This window comes from Pipistrellus kuhlii, unplaced genomic scaffold (assembly GCF_014108245.1).
Source record: "Pipistrellus kuhlii isolate mPipKuh1 unplaced genomic scaffold, mPipKuh1.p scaffold_m20_p_2, whole genome shotgun sequence".
Lineage (NCBI taxonomy): Eukaryota > Metazoa > Chordata > Mammalia > Chiroptera > Vespertilionidae > Pipistrellus > Pipistrellus kuhlii.
Window position 1 is genome coordinate 36,522,562 of NW_023425515.1, and position 12,864 is coordinate 36,535,425.

The 12,864-nt window shown below is 36.7% G+C and overlaps 1 protein-coding gene across 12 annotated transcripts in view; it reads left to right on the forward strand.

The window, feature by feature from the left end:
- Positions 1–12,864, forward strand: part of YEATS2 (YEATS domain containing 2) — a 91,774-nt gene that overhangs the window by 14,136 nt on the left and 64,774 nt on the right. For 9 of the 12 annotated variants that reach the window (XR_006742055.1, XR_006742054.1, XM_045583738.1 and 6 more), the window contains exons 2-4: positions 6,455–6,572; positions 11,984–12,081; positions 12,611–12,703. Coding sequence is in view for 9 of the 12 variants with exons in the window: in XM_045583738.1 (XP_045439694.1) it covers positions 6,473–6,572; positions 11,984–12,081; positions 12,611–12,703 (291 nt within the window). In the remaining 3 variants the exon portion in view is untranslated. Of the gene's footprint in view, positions 1–6,183; positions 6,336–6,453; positions 6,573–11,983; positions 12,082–12,610; positions 12,704–12,864 lie in introns of those variants that run through there. The other 3 variants (XM_045583735.1, XM_045583737.1, XM_045583741.1) reach the window with 3 other exon arrangements.

A 12,864-nucleotide genomic window follows, 5' to 3' on the forward strand; every position in this document is an offset into this window, starting at 1 on the left:
GAAAGAATCACTGCTGAAAAAGTGCGCCAGTTGCAATGGGAAGTTCTCCCTCAACCTGCATATTCTCCTGATATTGCCCCTTCCGATTACCATTTGTTTCGTTCTTCGCAAAACTTTCTTCTTGGAAAAAAATGTAATAATGAAGAATGCCTCAAAAATGCATTGACCGAATTTTTTGCATCAAAATCACAAGAATTTTACAACAGAGGGATTAAAATGCTCCCTGAGCGTTGGGCACAAGTAGTAGAAAACAACGGCAACTATATTGTTGATTAAATTTTGTTGTGTTGTTTAAATAAATTCGATTTTAAAAAGTATTAGAAAACGACATTAATTATTACTAGACCTAATATAAAACATTTCTATCATCCCGGAATGATCCTTATTCCTCTTCCCAATCACTCTCCACCACCAGCACCCCACTACTATTTTCTTCCCATTTACCAAAAATAAATTTGTCTGTTTCAGAATTTCATGTAAGTGGAATCACTTTATGCATTCTTTCATGTCTGGTTCTTTTACTTACCATAATGATTTTGAAATTCATTCCTGTAGTTGCTTGGATAAGAAGTTCATTTGGTATACCACAGTTTGCCCGTTCTGTTTTGGATTTTGTAGCTATTTTTTAAATGTCTCTGGCTAATAGAGGAGAATGGTTGCAGATTCTCTCATTCAAATATTTGATAAAGAAACATTGGTTGTCATGTTAACAAAGGGAAAAATATTTTGTAGGAAGTGAAGACTATAGAAATAGGGCCAAAGAATTATAAAAACCATTATTAACATCTTAGAAACATTTGTCTATGTGGAAGCAGATGGAAAATGATTATTCTGCTCCTCCCCATTCCCCTTTTTAAATCAGATGGGCAAAGTTGTCTTAAATGAGAGCACAAAATAGTGGTTCTAATGAGATTCAAATGCCATAAAGATCATAGAATTTTAAATAAGTTTTTATTGATTTCAGAGAGAGAAAGGGAGAGAGATAGAAACATTAATGGTGAAAGAGAATCATTAATTAGCTGCCTCCTGCACGGCTCCTTCTGGGGATAGAGCCTGCAACCCAGGCATTTACCCTGACTGTGAATCAAACCCTGAACAACTGGCTCAACCACTAAGCCACACCAAGTGGGTGATCATAGAATTTTATATTGAGAAGATACCTCACATAGTACATAGCAAATTTTTCAAGGACCTCCTTCCCCTAAGAATTGGCCACCCTTGTAAGATATGTCTCAAGACGGTGTTCTAGGACTAAATTCTAGGGGTTCTAGGTTTTCTCTGACATGAGAACTAAAACTTTTTAAGAGTTTCTAGTGATCCGGGACCAGTTTGGCTCAGTGGATAGAGCATCGGCCTGTGGACTGAAGGGTCCCGGGTTCGAGTCCTGTCAAGGGCATGTACCTTGGTTGCGAGCACATCCCCAGTGGGGGGTGTGCAAGAGGCAGCTGGTCGATGTTTCTCATTGACGTTTCTAACTCTGTCCCTCTCAATTCCTCTCTGTGTAAAATCAATAAAATATATTTAAAAAAAAAGTTTCTAGTGACTATGTATTACCTAATTTTTATGTTTTTAATTATATAATTTTTAAATAATTATATATAATAATTTTAATTATATAATTAAAATTTTATTACATAATTAAAATAATATATAATTTATTATATAATAATTTAATTATAAAATTTTTTCTCTTAGAATTTATTTCAAATATAGACTATTAAAAGGTTTTGTTTTGGTTTTGGCCATTAATCTTTTTAAAAAACTCTGACTAGTTTACGTTACTTGAATAGGTGTGATACAGGCTGGTTTTGCGTTCTTACATTATACAGGGGGAAAGTGTTTTTTTAAGGCTAATGACAACATTTACTGTTTATAATGAGTCTTTTCAATGAAATGAAAATTTTAAATTACAGGAATGAATATTACATATGTTTCTACATTAGTATTTGATCCCATGGTATGGAAAAAGTCCTTTTTCACAGACAAATTATAAACAGTAACAGATGTTTTTAACAGTTCACAGTAACATTTCAGTATTCTTTTAAATTTCATTTTATTTAAAATTTAAAAAGGATTAGTAGGACATTTTATGTCAGAGTTGAATCTGACAATAGCTAACAGCTGTTCACATTTCCTTTTCATAAATCTCGAAACCAGACAAGAAGAATCCAAAAATTCATATTGCCATGGTTTGTTACACATTCCATTTGCTTATTTTAATACATCATGATGATAGCATGCCTCTGCATACGTCCCTAGCCTTAGCTAGCATATACTTGAATGCAGCATTCGTGTACTTTAGTATTCTTGCTAAGACTAAAGCAGACTGACTTATTTAAACATGCTCAATACACTCCTAAATCTTTTGATAATGTTTATCGGAAGCTCAAGTTTATGCCCAAAGATGGCAGGAGAAGATTGCTTACAAGGGCTGCATGAAATAGGAATTACCTTGGCTGGAAAAGTTAACTCATTGGTGGCTTCTTTCTTATTTACCCAACCCCCCCACTACCAAATTCTTCCCTTTTCCTCTTCTATTCCCCCAGCTTCAGAGCAAACGTTAAAAGAGAGTTTTTTGCTTCATTCTTTAAGTGAGTTAAAATAAAGTACTATTTTCTCCAAGAAACCCCAACCTTTCTGGGGAAGAACTTCTGTAATCTTGAGACTACTTGAGGGGTGTTGAGAAGAGAATATGCAGATTATGAGGGCTGGATTCACTCATCTTCACAGGTAACCCCATAAGACTCTTGGCAAACGGGAAGACAGGTGATCTCTGAGGAAATGGTATGGTGCAGAAGTAGATTTGGAGATCTGCTGGGTTGTCTCTGCCTCCGATTTTAGATTTGTCTGAGAGTAAGAGAGTTATTGTTTTTGTTTTTTTCTTATTTGCATTAAGGAAAAAGGAATGAAGTTTATTGATTTTTTTAAAAATATATTTTTTAATTGATTTTTTACAGAGAGGAAGAGAGAGATATAGTTAGAAACATCGATGAGAGAGAGTCATCAATCAGCTGCCTGTTGCACACCTCCTACTGGGGATGTGCCCACAACCAATGTACATGCCCTTGACCGGAATCGAACCTGGGACCCTTCAGTCCGCAGGCCGATGCTCTATCCACTGAGCCAAACTGATTTTGGCAGTTTATTGATTTTATTAAAGAATGTATTCTTCATATAACTGTCCCAGAATTTCACTAGAAATTCTTAGTGACAGTTTGTCTAAAACTAGTTGCAGACCAAATGGAGAAGGCTAAAAGAAAAGAGTAAGATTTTACTCTCACTTTCTATAATCTCTAAAAACAGAAAATAATAGATTCAAGATCTGTATAAAAATAAAGTCTTATTTCTGAATTAAAGCAGGTTACATAATGATGGTAAATAACATTACATGGTTTGATTAAGTATGTTTATTAACACTGAAGTTTTTAGAACATTTTAAAGCTTAGGGCTGTTTTTGCATGGTAACAGCTATAGGGGAAATGTTCTCTTAAACCCAGGATTTACATATACGTATATCAGTATATGAGTCTGACATCTGAATCAAGTGAGTCTGTCCCTGGGATGGGTGAAAGAACTGAACTAAGAGCCTTTTTATTTTTAAGAATAGATTTTTTTTTTTTTTTTTTAATTCTCACATGAGGATATGTTTATTGATGAGAAGGGACGGGGGAAAGAAACATTGATCCATTGCCTCCTGTAAACACCCCCACGTGGGATTGAACCCGTTACCTAGATATATGCCTTGATCAGGAATTGAACCTATAATCTTTTTGGTGTATTGGACAATGTACCAAATGGAGCCAGCCAGCCTGGCAAGAGTCAAGAGACTTTTAAATTGTTATTTCTGTTAATTTTGAGTGAATAAAAAAATAAATAATTTTGAGTTAACATTTCATCTTCATTAATCTTATTTTAAAACTTTATATTACCTCAATAAATATTCTTTTTTTTTTTTTTTTTTTTGTCTTTGGTTAGGTACATGATCTCTGTTAGTGATAGAGTAGAGGTTTGGAAAACAGAGAAATCTTGTCTTTTTTATATTGTATATTATCTAGAGCACATGTGTCAAACACAAGGCCCGCGGGCCAAATCCGTCCCGCCAGGCCTTGCAATGTGGCCCGCACCGCGCTGTCATCACTGCACTCTGCTGCGTTTCCATCACAATGACAGTTTATGACTGTTCAGTAAACCATTCGGCCCGCGATTTAGGCTGGATTTTAGATTTTGGCCCCTTCTCTGATTGAGTTCGACACCCCTAATCTAGAGGCCTGGTGCATGAAATTTGTGCATTGTGTGTGTGTGTGTCCATGTGTCCGTCCCTCAGCCCAGCCTGCACCCTCTTCAATATGGGACCCCTAGAGTGATAGGCCTAAACGGGCAGTGAGACATCCCTCTCACAATCCAGGACTGCTGGCTCCCAACTGCTCGCCTGTCTGCAGGCTTGGTCGCCCCTAACTGTCCTCCTCTGCCAGCCTGATCACCTAACCACTCCCCTGCCAACCTGATTGCCCCTAATTGCCCTCCCCTGCTGGCCTGGTCACCCCTAACTGCCCTTCCTTGCTGGCTTGGTTGCCCTTAACTGTCCTCCCCTGCCAGCCTGGTTGCCCCCAACTGCCCTCCCCTGCTGATCTGATTGCCCCTAACTGCCCTCCCCTGTCAGCCTGGTTGCCCCCAACTGCCCTCTTCTGCAGGCTTGGTCTCTCCCCCATTTGCCCTCCCTTGCTGGCCATCTTGTGTCCACATGAGGGTGGCCATTTTGTGTATTGGAGGGATGGTCAATTTGCATATTACCTCTATTATATAGGATGCTAAGAGGCAACTCATGTAACTCCTGGAGCAATTTTTTTATTTGTATGTCTGTAGAAACTGGCTGCCCAATAAGGAGCTACTAGCCATGGATGATTATTGAACCTTTGAAATATGGCTATTCCAAATTGAGATGTGCTTTCTGTTTAAAATACACACTGGATTTTAAAAATTTAGTACAAAGACAAGAATGTAAAAGTATCTTCTTGCTAATTTGTTTATATTGATTACATTGGTGGAGTAATATTTTGGGTATATTGGTTGAATGAAATACATTATTAAAATTAATTTCACCCATTTTCCCCCCTCTTAAATGTGGCTGCTCGGCCCTGTCTGGTTTGCTCAGTTGGTTAGAGCAGTGGTCAGCAAACTGCTGCTTGCGAGCCACATGCGGCTCTTTGGCCCCTTGAGTGTTCTAATGCCACTTCTTCAAAATAGACTTGCCCAGGCCGAAAACCGACTTCTGCACATGGGCCACGAAGTTTCAGTTGCACTTATACGTGCGCGCCTGCACGTGGTATTTTGTGGAAGAGCCACACTCAAGGGGCCAAAGAACCCCATGTGGCTTGGGAGCCGCGGTTTGCCAACCACTGGGTTAGGGCATCATTCCAATGCATCAAGGTTGTGGGTTTGATCCCTGGCCAAGGCACATACAAGAATAAACCAATGAATCCATCGCATCAATGGGTGGGACAGCAGATCAATGTCTCTCTCTGTCTCTCTCTCTCTCTCTCTCTCTCAAGTAAGGCTGCTAGAAGATACTAAATTTGTTTGTGGCTCACATATTTCTTTTGGACAGTGCTGGTCTAGACAGCATATCTTACAGTGACCTGTGAAAAGTTAGTAAGTGCCCAATGAAACAGAGTTTGGAAGAGGAGCATTGTCCAGTAGGACTTTTGCAGTGACATAATTCTTCTATGTCTTTGCTTATAGTAGTAGGTACTAGGCACTCATGACTATTGAGCACGTGAAATGTAGCTAGTTCTGAAATGTGAAATATTGAAATGTGGAACAAAACTGAATTCTAAATATTATTTAATTTTAATTAACTTTAAATAATGGTTAGTGACTCATGAATCAGAACAATGCAGATCTATAAGATTTATTGGACTTTATTATAGTATACAGTTTGTTTATTATGAGTAATAATAAACTATCAGTAACAATATTTATTTGGCACCTGTTTTATAGTAGGTATTGTGTAAGTACCAGAGAGAGGATTTATATAATAAATTTTTTATTGAGACTATATTGCTCATATTTTGTAATATGTTTGATACATTATGAATTTCAAGATAATGTGTGGGCCTACCATGTTTTTATTCAAGTCTGTTTTTTTTTTTCTTTTCTTGCTTTTCCTTATGATGGTCCTTTTGTGAAAGTCTGGCCCTTTAAAAAAGTCTGAACAGTGTGCTGCTTTGTTAAAGGATTTTCTCTTGGAAGGAAATCCATGCTTTGTAGCAGATGATGATGAGCATGATGATCTTTTTAGTAAACTTTTGAAGTTGTTCCTTGGGATTGAGGGATATGTACGTATTTACACTGACTTTTAAGCGTCAGTATTTATTCCCTTTGTATGTATTTATATATATATTTATAAGTACTAGTACCCAGCTGTGTTATTAATTAATTTATTATTGCTTCACAGTGAAGAACAGATGTTATCATGTCTGGAATCAAGCGGACAATTAAAGAAACTGACCCTGATTATGAGGATGTATCTGTGGCTCTTCCAAATAAGCGGCATAAAGCAATTGAGAATTCAGGTAGAAATTCTCCTACCTTAGGAAATTGTGTATTTTTTTTATGGCTTATGCTAAAATGAAATGCATTTCCAAGGTGTGTATAATTTGAAGAAGCTTCTGAGGGGGATAACTAAGTGCTCTGTTTAATAGTACTAATACACCATGTGTGGCATAAAAGATAGGAACAATCAGGTAGACTATGAAGCATCAGTAATGAGACAGGCTATAAGTTTGTATGTTAGGTGTAATCATAAAGTCTTATATAAGCTATGTGTACTACAGTGTGGTGTCATGTGAGATGATTATAGGTGGTACATGAATTCAGGGTTTTTTATATTAATAGTTAAATTATTTTAATATCTATAGAAACGATGATGGTCTCATGAGACTTGTGGTTTCATGACTATTGCTAAGGATAAGGCTAAAATTATTTTAAAATATTATTTAATTATATGTTTCACGTGGTTCTCAGATCTGATAGGCATCTTGACGGTGGTATATGAATGATGGAAATTTGGGAAACATTGATCTAGTTTACCTCTGCACATAGAGGATAGTAGTTAAGGCTCAAGAGCATTAAATTACTTGCTCAGTGTCACATAATTAGTTTTAAGTTGAAGACCATATCATCAATTAAGTGTCTGTAATTACCCAGAATGTTTTAAGCTATCTTTAAAAATGGAGCTGAATTTTGAGTTTTCAAAACAAATTACTACTGAAATTAAATTTTGAGTTTTCAAAACAATTACTACTGAAATTTATTATTGTTCATTTAAATGACAAATCTATGTAAGTTAATACTTACAGCTGAATAAAGAAGGCATCAAAGTCATAAAAAGGTGTTACAGCTCCAACAAAGATGAGGACTCCTAGAGTTTAAGTAGTAAAGAAAATTCCTGTCTCTATAAGTGCAATCAAGTCATACTGTACCATCTACCAATGTCTTTGTAGACCAAGATTACCAAATCTAATTCCAAATAATTAAAACATTTCATTGCAACCCCCCATTCAGTAGAAATTTTATTTACAAGGAAATGTTTCCTTTCAGAAATAAACAAAATAAAGTATCATGCAACTCAATATCATATGACATAATTTTTTTATGACATAATTTTTAAAAATATATTTTTAATTGATTTCAGAGAGGAACGGAGACGGAAAGAGAGCTAGAAACATCAATGATGAGAGAGAATCATCAATTGCCTGCCTCCTGCACACCCCATACTTGGGATCAAGCCTGCAATCTGGGCATATGCCCTGACCAGAAATTAAACAGTGACCTCCTGGATCATAGGTTGACACTCAACCACTGAGCCATGCTAGCTATGCAACATAACTTTTTAAAAATAAAAATGAGAATAGGGAAAACAATGTTTTTGTAAACATCATAAATTCAATTTAATCCAATTTAAATTCCCAAGCACTCAGCCTAAGCAGGGATACTTTTTTGTTATTGAGTCACAATTTGTTATTCTTCCTCTTTTTCCCCCCAGCTTTTTTATTTTTAATTTAATAAATCTTTATTGTTCAGATTATTACAGTTGTTCCTCTTTTTTCCCCCCATAGCTCCCCTCCACCTGGTTCCCATCCCACCCTCTTCCCTTACCTTCCCCCTACTGTCCTCATCCATAAGTGTACTATTTTTGTAGTCTCTTCCCCCACGCCCCCACCCCTTACCCTCTGAGAGTTGTCAGTCCACTCCCTTTCTATGCCCCTGATTCTATTCTAGTCACCAGTGTATTCTGTTCATCAGATTTTTTATCCCCTTGGTTTTTAGATTCACTTGTTGATAGATATATATTTGTTGTTCATAATTTTTATCTTTACCTTTTTATTCTTCCTCCTCTTCTTAAAGAATACCTTTCAGCATTTCTCCTTTCAGCATTTCATATAATATTGGTTTGGTGGTGATGAGCTCCTTTAACTTTTTCTTATCTGTGAAGCTCTTTAGCTGACCTTCAATTCTGAATGTCATCATGACTGGGTAGAGTACTCTTGGTTGTAGGTTCTTGCTATTCATCACCTTGAATATTTCTTGCCACTCCCGTCTGGCCTGCATAGTTTCTGTTGAGAAATCAGCTGACAATCGTATGGGTGCTCCCTTGTAGGTAATTAACTGTTTTTCTCTTGCTGCTTTTAATATTCTCTCTTTGTCTTTTGCTCTTGGCATTTTAATTATGATGTGTCTTAGTGTGGTCCTGTTTGGATTCCTTTTGTTTGGGGTTCTGTGCACTTCCTGTACTTGTAAATCTATTTCTTTCACCAGTTAGGGGAACTTTTCAGTCATTATTTCTTCGAAAAGGTTTTCAGTATCTTGCTCTTTCTCTTCTTCTGGCACCCCCATAATTCTGATGTTATCACGCTTGAAGTTGTCTCAGAGATTTCTTACACTATCTTCACTTTTTGGATTCTTTTTGCTTTTTGCTTTTTTGGTTGATTGTTCTTTGCTTCTTTGTATTTCAAATATTTGACTTGATTCTTGCATTCCTCTAGTTTGCTGTTGGGTCACTGTATAATATTTTTTATTTCAGTCAGTGTATATTTAATTTCCATTTGGTCCTTTTCTATATCCTCCGGGTGTCTCTCATATCCTCAAGGGTCTCGCTAAATTTATCAGCCTTTTTTAGGAAATTCTTGAAAAACCTTATAACCGTGGTTTTGAACTGTATCTCCAGTTGTTTATTTTCCTCCATTTCTTTCGTTCATGACCTGTTTCTTTATCTCCACATTTTCGCTGCTTCCCTGAGTTGGTAGAGTAGCTTTGTGTGTTAGGTGTCCTATATGGGCCAGTAGCTCAGCCTCCCCAGTTACCTGAGGTGACACTCTTGGTGCACCCCTTTGTGGACTGTGTACAGCCTTGTTGTAGTTAAGTCTTGATTGTTGTTGGTATCAGTGGGAGGAACTGACCTCCAGGCCAATTGGCTGTGAGGATCAGCTGTGTCTATGCCGGGAGACAGCCTTATTTGACTAGACTTGGAAAATTGCAAAAGCCTCTTGCTCAGCTTGAATGGGGCAGAGTTTCAGAGTGGAGCCTACAGTTTTGGTTTCCCATCAGCCCCGCCCTATGAGGTTCCTGGGTCTCAGTGTCCCTCTCTGAGAGAAAGGCACCCTCAAGTTTCGCCTGCTGCCAAACAGTCTAGTCTCTACCAATGAATCTGGATTCCCAGATTCTCGCCCGGAACTGGGTTTTAGTGCAGTCCGAAGCTTTTATCTCCTTCCCGTTAGAGAACACCAGCCAGGCACTCAGCTGCCCTGTCCTCTCCATACGTGAGCTCACACCCGTGTCTCTGTACCTCAGGCTTTTACAGCTCCACTGATTTTCCTTGTGGTTTTCTCTTTCTTTCTAGTTGTAGAATTTCCAGTCAGTCAGCTTTCCTGTGGTTCTGGATGATGTCCGTTTTGTCTTTTAGTTATATTTTTGAAATTGTTGTGCGAGGCTGCAGTTTAGGTGTTTACCAATGCCACCATCTTAGTTTCTCCCTTGTTCTTCCTCTTGATGTCCATACCCTATCTAATTCCCAATCATATTTTCAGAATTTTCTCAAAATAGACTTGGTGAGATGCTTCCTTTGCCTGTATTTTATTTTGTTTTTATTCCATGAAAGAGATAACTTAAAAGAGGTTTGGGTTTTTTCTCAGGAGCTTATGATAAAGTAGCACTCAGTGATCATTGTCTCTAGGGAGACTTTCAGTCTCTGCTGGTTTCTGTACACAGGGTTTGTATAAAGAATACATACAGTAATACTAGAAAATATTCTTCACCGCATATATGAGAAAAATTGGTCATTTGCTTCTATGCAGACATCTATAAGAATGTTTATATTATTACTAATTTTAAATTGAAATTTTAATGGCATATTTTATGGGGAGAAAGTGACAGGGGTGATCACGGAGTCCAAATTTTCTCTGTAATTTTTCATATACCCCAAAGTATGGTGATTTTTTTTCATCTTACAAATACAGGTTGTTTTGCAAAATCCCAGGTTGTTCAAGTGGTTATTTGCCTCTTCTATTTTTAAAAATTCTCTATCAAGCTACATTTTATATTCTGATATTTTAACTCTTTGAGTTGCACGTTACTTTGAGTAGTCATCATCTAAATTCTATTACCTTAGGAGGAATTTTCTTTCCTTTTGAATTTTCTTTACTCACCCCTTTGGGTAGTTGTGGTTAGAAACTGCTGAATTGCTTGCTAGATCCTTCTCTACAGAAGGAAACTTCCTGTGTTGTTATAAATTGCTCTCATGTTCCTGCTTTAGCTAATTCTTTACTTCTTTCTCCTAAGTCACCACATTTTCTCTCAGAATCTTTATGAGTTTCTTTTTATATTTTGGTAATTTTATTTTGATATAAGTTCAAACAGGAAAATTTCAAGAATTATCCATATTTTTAAAATTATGATTAATGACCAGTTGTTTACATTTTGTCTCCTTTGGTTGATCATTCTCCCTCAACCAGTTATCCCAGTATTGTTTTTTGTAATGTCAACATAAATATTCAAACCTATCGAGAAGTTTTGTGAGTTTACTTGAGCCAAACTGTTGACAGTTGTTGGGAAGCAAAATCTCAACAGATTGAAATAATGCTCCAGAGAATGGCAGTTTTGCATTTTATTTTATACAGTATAATCGAAAGAGAAGACATAAAATCCATTGGGATAGACTAGGGAGTTGAGAGAAAGCAAAGTGGAGAAGCCTTTGGGTTTGGGTGGAAAGTAAAATAACAGACACATATATCTTTTACATAGGTGGTTGATAGTCAACAATTAACATGATAAAATAATGAGAGGCTTTATGGTCTCTGCTCTGGTGCATTAATTGTGCTCTGAGGGGTCTGGAAAAAGGGCGAGTTACCTGACATTCCAAAGGAATGTTATTGAAGATGCATTGTCTTTTGTCAGGGAAGATTCTAGTCTAGGACATGACTATTTGCCATAGACTGCTTTTAGTTAAAATTTTTTAAATTTTAGACCGTCTGATGTGGTTACTTTAAGTCGCTGAGCTTGCAAGGCCATCCTGCGGGCCTTCCCTAACCTTGTCAGGCTGTCATGTGTCCCCTTTCAACCACAATAACTCTTTTCCCCTCTGGGATCCAGTCCAGGATCACACAGTGCATTTAGTTGTCATATCTCTTTAGTCTCTTTTAATCTCTTCAAATAGTAACATTTGAATTATATAGGCCAGTTATTTTATAGAATGTCCTTTAGTTTAGGTTTGTCTCTGTAATTAGATTCAGCTTTTTGGCTGAGTGATGTAGTCTTTTCAATACATCCTATCAGAAAACACAATGTTAGTGATGTTCACTTTTCATCATTGGTTAAGATGATGGCCACTAGGTTTCAGAGTTACTATTTTCCTGGGTTTCTTCTTTGCTTGCTGACTTAAGACAACCACTGATTAATTAGACCATGGATTACTTTGTTCTTTGTATAGCTCGGGATGCTGCTGTGCAGAAGATAGAGACTATTATCAAGGAGCAATTTGCACTTGAAATGAAGAATAAGGAACATGAAATTGAAGTCATTGACCAGGTATAATGATGACAAATTAAAAAAACACATAAAGCTATTGAAAAAATCTACACATGACTTGAAAAAAAATCTCTTGAGATAGAATCTTAGTTTATTTTTTTCCCTTTGCTGGTTTTTTTTTTTTTAAGAGCTTACTCGTTTTTGGAAAAAAGACATGCCCCCTCCCTTTTTTTTTTAAATTAATGAAATTACAGGAAAAGATAAAAAATTTACCTGAAATTTCATCCCAAATATAATTCCTCTTTGCTCTTGTGCTCAATTCTTTGTGGATGTTTCAATGACAATGCATGTGTACACATAAATATACATATTAATATGTCTGTATGCTCTTGCAAAAAACATTGGTTTTTGTCATTCTTTTAGGTCTTTTGCCAACCTGACTGGTGGAAAATGGTCATTTTTATTTGTCTTTGATTATTAGAGAGGTCGAGCTTTTGTTGGTCATTTGTATTTCTTATTTTATGAATTATTTATATATCCGTCCTGTCATTTCTATTTTTTAAAGTAATGAGTTGACATTTGTTTTTAGCGACTGATTGAGGCAAGAAGGATGATGGATAAACTTCGTGCCTGCATTGTCGCAAACTACTATGCTTCTGCAGGACTTCTAAAAGTTTCTGAGGTAACTTTTCCTCATATGCAGTCATTTCTGGCCACCCATATTTGTTGTGTGAAGGGGAAATTAGTGTTGATGTGGAATTCCTGCCTTTGAAACATTTCTTATATTGACCTTTAGAATTCAAGAAGCCTAGCCTACTTTCCTGGGAATGTACATAAACTTAT